The 15,000-nt window shown below is 37.9% G+C and overlaps 1 protein-coding gene across 4 annotated transcripts; it reads right to left on the bottom strand.

Moving 5' to 3' along the window:
• Positions 1 to 3,955: 3,955 nt before the first annotated feature.
• Positions 3,956 to 14,657, bottom strand: LOC125038338 (DNA-binding protein HEXBP-like). Of its 4 annotated transcripts, none has more exons than XM_047631804.1 (6): positions 14,506 to 14,657; positions 12,636 to 12,815; positions 10,150 to 10,290; positions 7,184 to 7,323; positions 6,863 to 7,011; positions 3,956 to 6,736 (listed from the first exon to the last, which is right to left on the bottom strand). In XM_047631804.1, exons 2-6 carry the CDS (start codon positions 12,736 to 12,738, stop codon positions 6,640 to 6,642), a joined length of 630 nt encoding a protein of 209 aa, XP_047487760.1. In that variant the 5' UTR covers positions 12,739 to 12,815; positions 14,506 to 14,657; the 3' UTR covers positions 3,956 to 6,639. The 4 variants fall into 4 exon arrangements, with proteins under 4 accessions (XP_047487760.1, XP_047487763.1, XP_047487762.1 ...); XM_047631807.1 differs by having other exon boundaries at positions 10,150 to 10,275; XM_047631806.1 differs by lacking the exon at positions 14,506 to 14,657 and adding an exon at positions 14,421 to 14,444.
• Between the last annotated feature and the right edge of the window lie 343 nt (positions 14,658 to 15,000).

Raw genomic sequence — 15,000 nt, 5'->3', positions numbered from 1 at the left:
CAACCATATATTTTTTTTCAAACTTGCCATGTATGAGGCGCAAAGTGGAGTTGGACTACCTAGCTTCATATGCAGTGTGTATACATCTGTGGTGTTTTAGGCACATCATCATCCTGTACACTTGCAATACGTGACTGCACTACATATCAATATCAATTCATATGCTCATAACAAAGGTTAACTTGAACTATGACACAAGAACCCTTAATTAAAAATAAAGTTAGGATTAATGTCAACATTTGCTGTCAATCCAAGTGGCTAAAGATGTATACTTTAAGTGTTCAAACTACTAACTTAATTAACCCATTCGCCCCATGTGGCAAGTATATATGCCATACCCACTATAATACACGTTTATTAATTGTATTTACACAAAGATGGCTCTACAAGTTCTTAATCACCAAAGAGCCAGTTATTAGAACTACCTATCTGACCAGTTTATCCTTTTCCTTCACTTTAGGAAAGGGTTAATGGTTAATGGTTAATGGTTAAAAGCAAATAAATGTGCTAGACATCTAAGGTCATGTAGCACTATAGTAAATGATAGTGAAGGGTGGTTGAGTTAGTGATTAGTTGTCAAAGCTGGGCAAAGGAATTGACGAGTAAATGGCTTAAGGTCGGGTAAGGTAATGTATAGAGGTTAGAACAAGTGAAGGATGTATATGCATTTGAGGAATGAAAACAGTTTGTCAAAGCAGAGAGTGTGAGAAGCTGTGGGAGGGATCACGAAAAATCGGTCCCATTTGGCTGGGCTAAATAGCGTATTTAAGAATTTTGTAGAGATGGGGGTAGTAGAAGGACGGGGGCGTGTGGAAGAGGGAGAAGTGTTATGGGGAGGTGGACAATAATGTTGTAAAGTAGTAATAAGGGAGGATGGGGTAGTTGATGAAGAAGGTTGTGGGGGTATAGTTGTTGAAGTTGAGCATGTTGGGAGAGTAGAAATGTCTCCTGGGGTGTTGATTAGGGTGGATACTGTATTAGTAGGCATTGAGGAGGGGGTATTAGTTGTAGTGTTCAGAGCTATTTGATGAAGAGGCAAGCCTCATTGCATTTAATAATGGTATGGTTAATGGTTAAAAGCAAAATAAATGTGCTATCTAATAATGGTATAAAATCTTCATTGTTGGCCATGGTAAGCCTGGAGTATGTTGGGGAGAGAAACGGTCCACTCCTCAGGGTCCCTCGAGGGGTAAGGGCTAGACAACTAAAGCAGGGGAATACCGTGCCCATGGCTCCCTCAGGCCGTTCAGGACTGACACAAAGTCAGCCTTTCATCCTTTCAGCACGGCTCTCACACCTCAGGAAGTGGATAGTAGAAGGGGTTGGTGAAGGGACAGAAACGAAAAAGTAGGGGGAAAAAAAGACCATGCAAAATTTGTTGAGTCGAAGGCTGAGTCCCAAGGTTGAGGAGTTCCCCAGCATTGGGTCCCAGTCTCCGCCTCCTAAGCCCCCTCATGACAACAACGGGCAAGGGAATGGGGGGGTTTAGGAAAGGGTCTTTTGTATCATTTCATTGTCTAAAATATTTTAATGACAATTTAATAATCATAACATCAATAACAAGAATAGCAGCATCGACAGCAATGGTATTAATAAGAAAAACACATTTTCCCACCAATTCAAGGAATGGGGAAAACAGGATCGGTAACTAGGGCCTACTGATAGATTCTTTGTCGGCTAAGCATATGTGGAGCCATCTGTATGTAACAAAATTCACCAAAAACTACAGGGGACACAACATAAACATATGGTACTAAGATTCTATTCAATGATATAGATGTTCAAATTCATGTTAAGACCATTTGCGATCTTCATGACAAAATACGTTGTATTATTATATTATCCTCACCATCATCATTAAAAAACCAGCAAGTCAGAACCTGGCTATTTCTAAACTGAACCCAACTGAAATGAAATCATAGGTCTACATAAAAAGACATTTTCTGTTAGAAGCTTCACTGTATAATGAGAAGATTTTTCATATTATGAATCACTGAAGACAAGGTGTTTAAGCAAGGTTACTGAATAGAGTCTTTTCTTGTGAATCGGTATTTCAGTTTCACATTATGGGGTATTTTGGGAAAATAGTAAAACACCTTGGAAAGAACCAGTTACATTACTTAGAACCTACTTTATTCCTTTATCTAACATCATATTAATGAAAACAAAAGAATTATGAATGATATTCTCAAAATATATTGAACATCAATATGATGTTCTAGGAAGAAAATAAAATTAATTCTGCCTTATTTCGCATTCTGACGGAAAATGTAATATAGGAATTTTCATGAACTGTTGGTGTTAAGACCTTCAAATTTTATGGATAAAACATAACATTTCAGTAAACAGTGACATTAGCCGGTAGACATCTGAAAAACCCCAATACCAAAATACATACCCCTGTTAACTATAATGAAAATATATAGAATGCATTATACAACAGCTTTTATTCAAGGGTAATCTGTAACATCTTTAGTGTTGAATGAAGTCTTCTGATATATGCAAGGAAATTATTTGTAATTTTAATTGTTTAACGTTCAATTATCTAATATGTGTTAAAAATTAAGCTAGATAAGTTTTGTTCCATATTGACTCACTAATTTACCTAGTAACAAAACATCAAAAGCCTTCCTTATGTTCTTTCTCTCACTTTAGATGCTGAAAACACAGTGTGCTGTGCTTTTGAAGAAACCAAACTTCTCAGTCAGCATGGGCTTGGGCATTTAGACACATAAAAGGAGTGCCGTTTGATAACTAAACTGGAGCTGCACCAGTCTGCCTGAACAATGGAACAACCTTCAATCTTTCTAGTAGACACAAGATTACCATCAAACACCACAGACTAATAGTTAATGGTTAGAAGAAATAAAGGTTTCAACATAGGTTGTACACAAAACAAACAGCTGGACAAATGTAGCTGGTTTTGCCAAGTCAACAAAATAGTTTCTCTATCTAAATGGTATATTTTGTGTGAATGTAGAGTGTTGATCAGAGAATATCTGTCTATCTATCTTGGCACTAAAAAACTCTAGTGCATCAACTCATCTTGGAGTGAATATATGTTGCAGGTGAATCTATAAATTCAATCTTATATTCAAGAATATCTATTAGAAGTAGAAGATAGGGAATTAGGGACAAAGTGGCCGTTATCTGCTAGAAAAAAATAAAACGTGAAAATATTTAGAAATCCAAATGATGTATCATAATTCTTATCTCTAAGTTGTTTCATTTCTTATTCAAAGATGTCCATAAAATGCAAGTAATGAAAAATATGATTTTTTTCACCCACAAACCTAGTTTGAAGTTCTTGGAACTGCATCAATAATTTTTAAATTGATTTTTATATAAAAAGGTTGGGAACAGAAAAGGTTTTCCTTCAAATGTATCTTATCCTTTTGATAAAACTTTACTCTTAATTTTAAGTTATTTCTGGAAAAAAGACCCTCCTCTACTATTATCCAAGATAGCAGCAGGAGCACATCTGGATTTTTAAGACAGTGAATGGGTCATGGTGCTCTGCCAATCTGTCATTACAGTACTAATACTTCAATGGGTCATGGTGGTGTCTCATTTCAAGAAAACAATGATAGAAAAATCTATTGGTAGTTCCCCAATCAAAATCTGAATAGCTACTATGAGCCATACCCTCAATATCAATACATAGAACCTGTTACAATGTTTTCTTTACAAAAAAAGAAAAAAAAAAAAAAAAAAAAGAGCAAACTATTCCTTTAACCTTTTTTTTAAAGGGAATTCCACAAAATATCTGGTATTTTTTTTCTTTTCTTTTTACATCAAATCACAACATTCAATATGTATTCTCATCCTTCTCGCACAAATATCTTCCTAGAGGGTATCTCCAGTTCAAACCATCAATATGAACAGATCCTGGGATATTAATAATCAGAAAACACCTTAGTTAATAACATAAACTGAGGAAAAATAATATTCAAAACAATGTGAACCTGTTTATTGAGGTTGAATACCAGGCACACTGAGGACATGTAGTTCTTCAATGCACACATAAATTCAGAGTAAAAAATGTGAACAACAATAACTTCAGTGGGAATTATAAGGACTAGAAGACTTTGTAATCAACCGCTCTTCTTCTTCCGCCTTAGTAACGCTAATATTCAGTAACAAAATAGTCTCACTTTCATTTTTTATATATATGATGTACAATGACAAGCCAGTATGTGTCCTAAGTACTGTACAAATAATAAAAAGGCAAATTTTCAAAATGTTTCTAAAAGAAAAGCAGCCAGCATAAAGGAATACACTGTTTAACTTCTATGTAATTTCTAAAAAAACTGTTCTATTCTATTGATTAGGCTACTTGTCTTTTGAGGTTGATGGTAAAACAAGCCTTTTCTTTATTTTGTACCCAAGACTCACGCTAACTTGTCAGTCTACATATCAGCATCTCCTTCACAACAACAAAGGGGCGACTGTGCAGGTACTGGTGAAAGATCATAATAACGACCTTTTAAGGAACCCATGAGGTAAGTGGTTCCCCAGGCACAGGAGGAAGGGCAGAATGGCTCTGGGAGAACCCCCTGTGTGAGGCACAGCTAGTCATGAAAAATTAATTTGTTCTTACATAAATGTTAACATAAATCTGTTTAAGAAAATATATGTTGTATGGTTTTGCTCTCTGGAAAGTTTAGTATGAATCATTTAGTACTTTTATGCCTTCATCTTTGTGTACTTCTACACAACTGTATAGAAAAATAAAAAAACAATTGAAAACTTGTGTCATTAAATAAAACATTCCATTGAATTCTTACTCAGCCATTTTAAATGAAGGCAAGAGCTGTCTGTGCCTCCTACAGGAAATAAGATTCGTATGTGAAATTCTCGTCCACTCTACCCCCCACCCGACAAATACTGTCGTCTCCATCCTTCTCCTCCGCATTAACATGAAATATCTTAACTAAGGGATGAGCAAGTAGGCCAGGATTTACACCTTCTATGCACCCTCCTGCAGTATCACTGTCAATAAATTCGTATTAATCTTCACCTGCTAACCACAACACCATAAATTAGAGGTGTGAAAGTCACACACACTATAGCCTCTGGCTTCACATCTCTCCAAACTCCTGCTACTCAGACTGTGCCAACCAATACCGGAACAGTCCGTCGTCATCATTAATATTGTCATCTTCTTTAAACAGCCTTTTGTTTTTGTTAGATTTATGTACATTTTAAAACTCCCACGACAAATTTCATAAATGTGTTCACAAATCTCCTCCTCTTTGCAACACCTTTGTGCTGATGACCACTTCATTCAAATGGATCTCCTGGCTCTAGCACCTATTAATTTGATGCCGAGTTAAAAATAAGACCACCACTACAAACCTATGAAATGTAGATTCATGAAATATTTTACTAGAAATGAAATGCATTACATTTAGTAAAAGAGTCCCATAGAAAGATTAAATGACTACATCAAAGCTTAAAGTTTTCCAGACAGTCAATTCACCTGACATGATTGGTATGTAAACTTGTGAGGACTAGAACACAAGTGAAGATATTTACGACACATGATGGATGTAAATTCCTCGATGAAGGTCTCCTATTTTAAGTTCAAAATTCTGGTAAGGTCATCAGCACAAAATGAAAGAAACTGTAAATTCATGTACAGCAAAGATTATTACACCTATACCCCTAACACCAAGTCTGCCACATCAACTAAGAATGGTCATCCTGTTATAACCTGAAAGCTCTTTACAGCAACTTTTGAACACCAGAAAATGTTACTTTCAGATATGAATATTCCTGACAATGGAAATGAAGTAGAGCCTCAAAAACTCACTCTCTCCTGTTGCACATACTAGATCATGGACATCATTTTGAAAATTTTATCTTGGTCTGATTGTCTTCAATCACTATTTTCACTTGGCAAAGAACAACTATGAACAAACAATGTAGGTGGATGAGACTATATGGAATAACAAAGAAGCCCTTGCAAAATTGCATTCTTAATTATTTCTCAACATGCAAGGTTCTACTGGCTATACTTGTCTTGCAAGCTGAGAATAACCAATACAGGAGCTCTGGTGAGCTCCATCTCCTGTGACCCTCTCCTCCTCATCACTCCAGCTCCTCAATAATCACAACTTCCTTTTTACTTTTTTATTTAAACTCCACAATGAAAGCTATGCCATAAACTGAAGACAAAGAGGCAATGATAATGATTAAGTAATTCAGACATCAGGTACTAGGAACTGGTATTCCTATCCACCTCTACTTCACCAATGGCATCAAGTGATGAACGTTTGGGAGAGCTAAAATATAATACATCCTCTTATGAATGTTTCTACTCCTCAGTTGTTTGTTTTCTAGCTCTTCTGGAAAACTTCATCACTGACCTCCTTTCTCCTCCACACTGGGATCTACCTATTAATCAATGCATGTGAAACATGTCTACTTGACTGTTCATCACACACCTTTGAACTTGCTTCCCGCCGTACACACGATGTGACCTAGTTTCCACCTGGAGAGCACCGTGAGGGTGAAAAGCCAGGCTGTAACCGTTTAGCCCCAGCACCACAGCTTGTGCAGTGGCTTGTGTCCAGGGGAACATGGTGGTGGGCAGCAGTAGCTTCGGAGGGAGAGACCAGGAGTGGGTCAGCCAGTCTAAGCCACCATCTCACACTGGCGGGAAATGTGCCCAAAGCCACCACACATGTAACATTTGGGGCAGTTGCGAGCCATGTGGCCCTTCAGGTTGCACCTGAAATATCAATTTTTATAGATACTAAAAATGGATACACCAAAAAGTTTAAAATATTAGCAAGCATGTATGATAATGATCAGAAACTGGGTATGAAAAAGGAGGGAACCAAAAAATAATCCATACCTGTAACATGTAGTATCAGATTCACCCTGAGGGCACTCCCTAGAGATATGCCCAGAAGCGCCGCACACATAACAACGCTTCTCATTCTCTTGCTCTCCTCCAATAGGGCACTCCCTGGAGATGTGACCAATTTTGCCACAGACATAGCACTGTAATAAAAAAAAAAAATGTTACATTGATTTTATATGTACAATATTTTTTATCACAAAACATTAAAAAAATAATAGCTGATAAGTTGTGGAGAGCCACTGTGTATGTAAATCATATTCATGTAAAGTGTTAACACATTCCAAAAGTGAAACAAAGGGAAGATGAGATTACCTTTGCATTGCGGTTCTCACTCTTATTTTCAGTGCACTGACGGGAGATGTGCCCGCTCTTGTTGCACACATAACAGGTGCGCTCAGGTTCTGGACAATCCCTGGCGATGTGGCCCATCTTGGAGCAGTTGTAGCATGAGGCTGCATGGGAAAATTAGAAAAATTTAGTGATCTGTTTTATTTCATAAGTTTTAAAAGTCAGGACTATATATACACACTAATTTCCCTCCACCCATTCAGTGAACTGTGTTTTGGGAAGTTTCGTTATCTATACTTCTTTTTCTAAAAGACCATAATGTGTGCCATACCAAAAATATTTTAAAATTTATCAAAATTTAATTTTTAACAGCCCTCCCCCCCTCCAGTGTAGTACCAAAGTAAAACAATTTAATAGCAGGAAAAAAAAGGAGAGGACAGGGTCTAGACAGAGGGAGGGAGTGAGGGAGGTAGGTTGATGGTTAAAACAAATGTGGGGGGAAAGAGGGTAATGAAGGAAAGAAGGAAGAGGGGGAGAGGGAGGGAGGGAGGGAGGGAGGGAGGGAAGGAGGGAAGGAAGGAGGGAAGGAAGGAAGAGGGAAGGAAGGAAGAGGGAAGGAAGGAAGAGGGAAGGAGAGAGTGAGGGAGAGAGGGAAGGAAGGAAGAGGGAAGAAGGAAGGGGGGAGGGGGGAGGGAGTGAGGGGGGAGGGAGTGAGGGGGGAGGGGGGAGGGAGTGAGGGAGAGAGGGATAGAGGTGGGAGGGGAGGTTTTTGTAGGTGGGATTCAACATTAGTCATCTAAGACTTACAATTTCAGATTTAATACATCCTTTCCTTATATGAGAGATGGGGCAGTACCTTGCCAGTTTTTGACAACTTATGCAATATCACTATTCACAGTACTCTGTGCATGATCATTGACCTATGGAAAAAGGGGGTTCTTGCTGTGATATTTATTTTTCTTTAACACATCCTCACTCTAAACCTATGCCTTGTTTTTCTGGGTTGATAATTTGAGGGCTTGAGTTGTGGATGTTGTGAATTTCTCCTTATTATCATTTATGATTCTCTTCAATTCAATTTTGTGTTATTGGCATCCATGCTATTCTAAATAGGAGTATAGATTTGGTCTAACACGATTCATTATCAGTTTTCCTTTGAAAATAGCTATTTAACCCATTGGTGACGGGTGTAGAAAACTTAAAAAAAAAAAAAAAAAAAAAAAAAAACTACGCTCTGGCAAAACATGGCTTGATTGCGTGAGTTTGGTACATCAAGCCAAATCACTGCCTCGGAGCACTTTGGCGCGCCGCCGCAAGCCACATTTCGAGCGTATTATGACACCTATAGGCGTTAAACAGCCAGACTTGCCTTCTATATATTATCTATTAACTGGCCAGAAACCAACCCCAACTGAGAGGCAATATTTTCATAATTCTATATTTGTAGCCTTATTCAAAGCATCTAGCCATTTCATATTCAACTTTGTTTTATCACTTAACCCCTTCCTGACAGGTCATGTCTATAGACGTGAAAACAAACGGCTCGAAATGTGGCGTGTGGCTGTAAGCAGCGGCGGCATGCCAAAGCGCTCCAAGGCGGTGATTCGGCTTGATGTACCGAACTCCTGCACTCCAAGTTGGCGTGTTGCCGTGGATCGCCAGAGCGCAGTTTTTTTTTTTTTTTTTTAGTTTTCTACAACCGTCATCAAGGGGTTAACAGTATTTGCAAGAGACATTTCAGTTGTTTGGGACAATTGCAACAAGTAACATTTTTCAAAAGTTCAGTTTGTATAAAAGCTCCTGGGCATTTGTACGTCTCAAACCCCCTAAAAAAGTTTCCTGAAACTAATTTAGGAACCCATATGTTTGTTGTAATTGCATCAGATGTGAAGGCGTGGCGCAATTTTTAATTTGAATAGAAAACTTCTTTAAATAGGTACAATTTTCTATTCTTATCCATAAGGACTCTCTTTAATTCAGTCTTTACCCATAAGGTCTGTATTTAATTTGTCTATTTATGAATACTAAAAATTGAAGGACATTCCATGAGGGTAAAGCATTCATATACAGTTTTGATGATAAGGCTTTAATTTCTATCTCAAACCAAACAAAGTTTCCTGTATACTTTTGTATGATTTTTGAAAAAGTATACTAATAACTATAAGACAGACACCTGTGGTTTTTCACCTCCTTTTTCCCAAAAGGTAAGAGGCTAAGAAGTTAATAATAATAATAATATTGATGATAAAAAAAAAAAATCAGGCCACACAAAGACAATTTTCTAAACCCAGATCCGAGAAGAAAAATTTGAACAGCTTCTCAAGTATGAAACAACAATTTTAATCTAAGGTCTTGGTTACTCCACTGGTATCAGGCATGTCCACCATACCCCCTCCCCCCCAATCTATTTACACAGATGGCTCCAAAAATACTCTTTCACTGAGGCATCTAATAGTAAGCCTACCTGATTTCCCCAATTCATAAATTATCAGTAAACATAGCACATATGCCGAAGCATGAACATTAGCAACAACCTCTTTTTGTGTATCACTCATATACATAATCATATTTAATATATTTACTTTATAAAACCAAATTTAACCCCTTAATGACGGGTCACATCTATAGACGTCAAAACAAACCGCTCGAAATGTGGCGTGTGGCAGTATGCCGCGGCGGCGCGCCAAAGCGCTACGAGCCGGTGATTCGGCTTGATGTACCGAATTCCCGCGCTCAAAGTCGGCGCGCTGCCATTGATCGCCAGAGCGTAGAGTTTTTTTTTAGTTTTCTTCACCCGTCACCAAGGGGTTAACTCATTCTTTACAATTCTGAGAGAAGCAAGACAATATCTAAATACAGAGGATAAATCATATTCATAAAAATACTACAAATTATTAGCTACCTCATATACAAACCACCTTTAAACCCTTCAAATATTTAACAAAAAAAAAAAACAGTAAAATCTAATGCAAGTTAACTTGATTACTCACGTTCATCAGAAGAGTGTTCACAGTCCTTGGCAATGTGGCCCACGCCATCACAGCGGTAGCAGTGATCCTCCTCCTCCTTGCAGTCACGAGCAAAGTGACCTGGACGGTTGCACTTGTAGCATTTTTCTAAGGAGTAGAGGTCTGAAGTCACGAGTGTGACCAGGTTATGAATTAATAAAAGGAAAGTGGTTTAGGGATCTGAAGCACTGTAGCCCAGGTAATATTCTGTGGTGAGGGCACATCACAATGTGTGGCTTTAAGAAGATTGGGCAATATAACAAGTAACCATGTTATAACATCCAAGCTTCCAGAACTACCCCAAACATTGGAAGGCTGATGAAACAAGCATGCAGGTTACATTCTAAATGCAAACTTACAGCTTAGTCTTTAATTGCTAGTTGAAGCAACTTTACCAAAATTATCAAACCAATAGCCATTAAAAACTAATTTGTAGCTGCATGGGCAAAGAAAAATAAAAGAACAATAAAAATTCAAATAATTTAAGGCATGTTAAGTTATGATAAGGGTTATTTATTATGGATAACTTTTAATTATCGAAACAAGAATGAAACTCTAAAAAGAAAATACAACTGATATGCTTACAACAATGGAATGAATGAAATTTATATGAACGATTTCACCTTCATTATCTACCCTTTTGCAATGCTTGTTGTCTAATGGTAATGACAATATATGATTCTCAGTTTCTGGCATATGCATTTCTTTACTGGTAAAGCACCCCCTGATCTTAAAAAAAAAATAAAAAAAACTGCATGTTTCATCATTCAACCTGGATAGGCATGTATTGCTTTTGGATAAAAATTGGAGGAAGGAAGGAGAATAACATTTGGGACTATAAAGAAATGAAAATGTTGCATGAAAAATACTAAACTATTCATAGGCTCACTTTGGGAAGAAACTTATTATTTCTGAGCACTTGAGGGAGGAAAAAAAAAACTCTTGCACAATGGTGTAATCTTTAAGTGAAACTATAGTCTACTCAAAATATTACTGCTCCAGCTAATATAATAAAATAAACAAGATCTGGTTATAAAGAAATGCAATACACACATTTTCTTTTCCTTACTTTGTTGAGCCAATCACACTTGGGCTAATTGGAGAATATATTTTCTACATAAACAAATCACTCATCACATTGATTAATATAATTTTGGTCTATTCAATGGCTATGTTTATCTCCATTTATTTAAAGAAAATATGGTACTGCTAATCAGAATGTCCTTACACTAAAATATACATAGGTTTTAGATTAAAAGGATTTAAAGCCATCTTATAATTAACACTTCATGTTGGTGAAGAAAACAAGACAAGCAATAAAAAAAATGATGCAGACAGAAGTGACTGCACAGAAATCAATATAAACATGAAAAAAGGACAACTATTTTGTAATCCTTGGAATGACATTGGTGAAATCGCTCAAGTAAAAAGGATCAATTAGAACATTTTCCCTAACAACAATAATTTATAAATAATCAAACTAGAAAAAATTAATAACTTAAATAAACAAAGGACAAAGAGTGCACAATAATTCTTCTTTAGAAGGGATGCAAACAGCTTCAAAACAAGCATCTTCTATGTTACTAGACTTATGGCTGTGTTAACTAGGACCAAGTTACCAGTGCAAGTTGAGAACTATCAAAATCCAGGTTAACAGCTTTGAAAGATTATAGCAAAGGACACAAATATTGACAATACAGCAAAAGTCTACATCTGAAATATATATATCCTAATTACATATATATATAAATTTATATATATATAATCATGCTGTGAACAAGGAAAAGCTAAAGCTTGTTCTTTTCTCTCTCTATGTAAGGGTTGCTTATACAGACTCACCTCCCAAAGAATAGCAATCTTTCCTTAAGCCTATAGCAAACAGAACAGAATGCATACCAACACCAATAAATCTTAGGGGAAATGTCTACATGACAGTATATGCTCAAGACAGGTCCTTGACTTTCAAATTATCTTTAATTTTGAGCCATAAAAATAATAGACTAGTAATCAAAAATTTATTGGTTTCAATTGGACTTTTGTATGTACCTAGAATCCCTACATATTTTATAAATATATATATATATATATACACATCTATATATTATATATATATATATATTGGCAGTAGATATAGTAAAAAAATATGTATAAGCTGATTCTTACTCCCGAAGATTATGCAAATGAACAGAAACTAAAAGATGGTAAGATTTATATATTATAAATAATTATGTAAACTGATGGAATGAAAATTAGGCACTTTTGATATACAGATAATAGAATCAATAATGATGGTAATATCATTTTCAACAATAAAACCAAAAAAGACACTTGTGATATCAGAAACTTGAAGTGGAATTTTCACAAACATGTTTGTCAATGAAAATGCAATAGCTCTTAATTCTTTCAATATCTAAAACCACAAGACAAATAATGTCTCAAGAATGATTAAAAAGCCAAACTGAACCTACCCCTTGGACCCCCACGGCCTCTGAGGCCTGGACCGCTTCCCATGGGGCACTCTCTGGCGAAGTGGCCCATGCGGTTACACTTGTAACACTTGGAACCTGACATGGTGACTCAGGTGAAACAGACTCCACACAACTCTCTCCACCTCACTCACTCCTCCTCCACCCTGCTTGTTGAGAAATCTGCAAGACAAAGGCCTCCTTTCAGAACTCTCATGTTAACCTCTTGGACCACTTGGAAATATAAATGGAAAATGTAAGGTATATAACTGTTTCCAAGGAAAATGTAGCAAACTAACACTGAAAGCAATACCATTAGTAAAATCACTGCTAATGAGCTACAGGTTTTGAAATGAAAACACCTTTTTTTTTATAAGTGCGATTATCCATTTCCATAGCTTAGTACATCTATAAACTACAATACCAGTGGTTTGCAAAGGTTATAGTTGCTTACGAAAATAAAATTACTCTGCCCAACAAGCACGCTTGACAAAGTATCTGGTAGTCTGATATCTGAGTATTAAAGGCAACACAAATTTACATATACAAACTATTCATTATTTTAAACTCGAATCATAAAAAGGCTTAGCATCATAAACAGGGCTTTCTACTATCGTTAAGGAACTTATATATTGAATTAAATGACACAACAGTATCAGGCTTACATGTAAAAACTAACTTATAACTTAGCATAGTAATTTTCACTTCTAAATCACTTTTTCAAGACGAGTTGTATATGGCCTTCATCTTGTCACAAACATTTCTTTGCTCCAAAGACATTTCCTGATAGATAGCTGACATCTCTAGTTTCTTCACTATGCACTTTCACTCACACTTACTGCCTATCTGATAGTAGATATTCTCTGATATTGTCAATCTTTCCTAAACAGCTGACAGCATCGTTTCACCACAGCAAGTACTATGGGGGATATGCAATTTACATTCAATACACATCAAACCATTCCACAACTATAAACTTCACCTCTATCTCCAAGCCACTGCAAGTTAATCAAAATATCAGCCTATTTCCCCTATCTGTTAGGATCTCATCAGGTCTAAAACTACAGATGTAAAAGGATGCTCAATACGATAGCTCTAGAGTAAGGATGTCCACGCTTATAACTCGCGCATCCTTCCGCACAGCCTGCATACCATGTGCGCCCCACGAAAGGTTACTCATTCCCGTTATAATCAGAGAACAAACAGCGAGTCCCGCGGATGGCGAGCGCCTTGTCCGAGGCCCAGCAGAGGCCCAGGACGCTCCTGACGACCACGGGGCTCCCTCCCGCTCGCGACGACCCCGGGCGGATTGGCATTCGCTCCGAGGCACTTGGTCGCCACTTCCAGCGTGCTCGTCTCCCCGCGAAAATACATCTCCGCGCGCAAATTCCTCACCACCAACCTTTCTAAGTGGCAGATGAACGCACTTGACATTTATTAAGCGCCGAGGAGGAGGAGGAGGCCCTGGCCAAGCACGCACTGGCGGCGACGTGTTTACATGCCTCGCTCGCTCTTCTCTCTCTCGAAGGCCTTTCTCTTCGTCCCCCGCTACTCTAACTGGCAGCCCTCGCCTCTCGCCCTCGCGCTACGCCTCCTCCCGCCCCGTCACCGCCGCTTCGCCTTCGAGGGATGCGCCGCCTCCTCCCCCGAGATGGCTGTCGCATGCGGTCCCCTCGCCTGTTTTGCGCCTCCATTTGTCGAGCGCATCGCCCCTTCCTCACACGTCCGGCCTCGGCGCGTATTACAGGGTAATTCGCCACCGAAATACACTTAAATTGTCCTGCCAACCTTGACGGCGCTCGCGGCGTGTTGTTTTTGACGGATACGAGTTTCTTTGCACGAATAAAAGGGAAAATTTGGAAGAATATCTCACCTTCTGATGCACGTTTAGGCTTCAACACGGTCTACTCGCGATTCTCGACGCTGATTGGTCGAGCGGCCTCTGCACACGACACGCTACCCGCCATCCCCGGCACTCTGCACACGGCCCGCTAGTGGGCCTCTCAGGAGCGCGCGCACAACAATTCGTTCGATTGCGTTCGTTTATAAAATGATTATCGTTATACATTGTTGTAGAATATATTTATTATGGCAAATAAACATTGTCTCTCTATAATTAGTTCTTGCAGTGGGAGAGAAAATGATTAATGAGTTTGTGGATTTGCTAAGTCTTTCTACGCCGAAAGTGCGATTTGAAATATACAGTTAAAGTAAGCGTATACATTGATGATTTCTTTAATACGAACTTTCAGCAGAGGCATGCGAATGTTATTATACAGTTTTTAAGAAAATTAACGATAAAAAATATGCACAAAATGTCCTCTTTACTTTCTCGAGGACATGCATGGTTTCGAACGCGGCCGTCTAG

Source organism: Penaeus chinensis, chromosome 24 (assembly GCF_019202785.1).
Source record: "Penaeus chinensis breed Huanghai No. 1 chromosome 24, ASM1920278v2, whole genome shotgun sequence".
In the NCBI taxonomy this organism is placed as follows: domain Eukaryota; kingdom Metazoa; phylum Arthropoda; class Malacostraca; order Decapoda; family Penaeidae; genus Penaeus; species Penaeus chinensis.
Note: the sequence above shows the minus strand (reverse complement) of the source record. Positions and strands in the feature narration are given on the sequence as shown.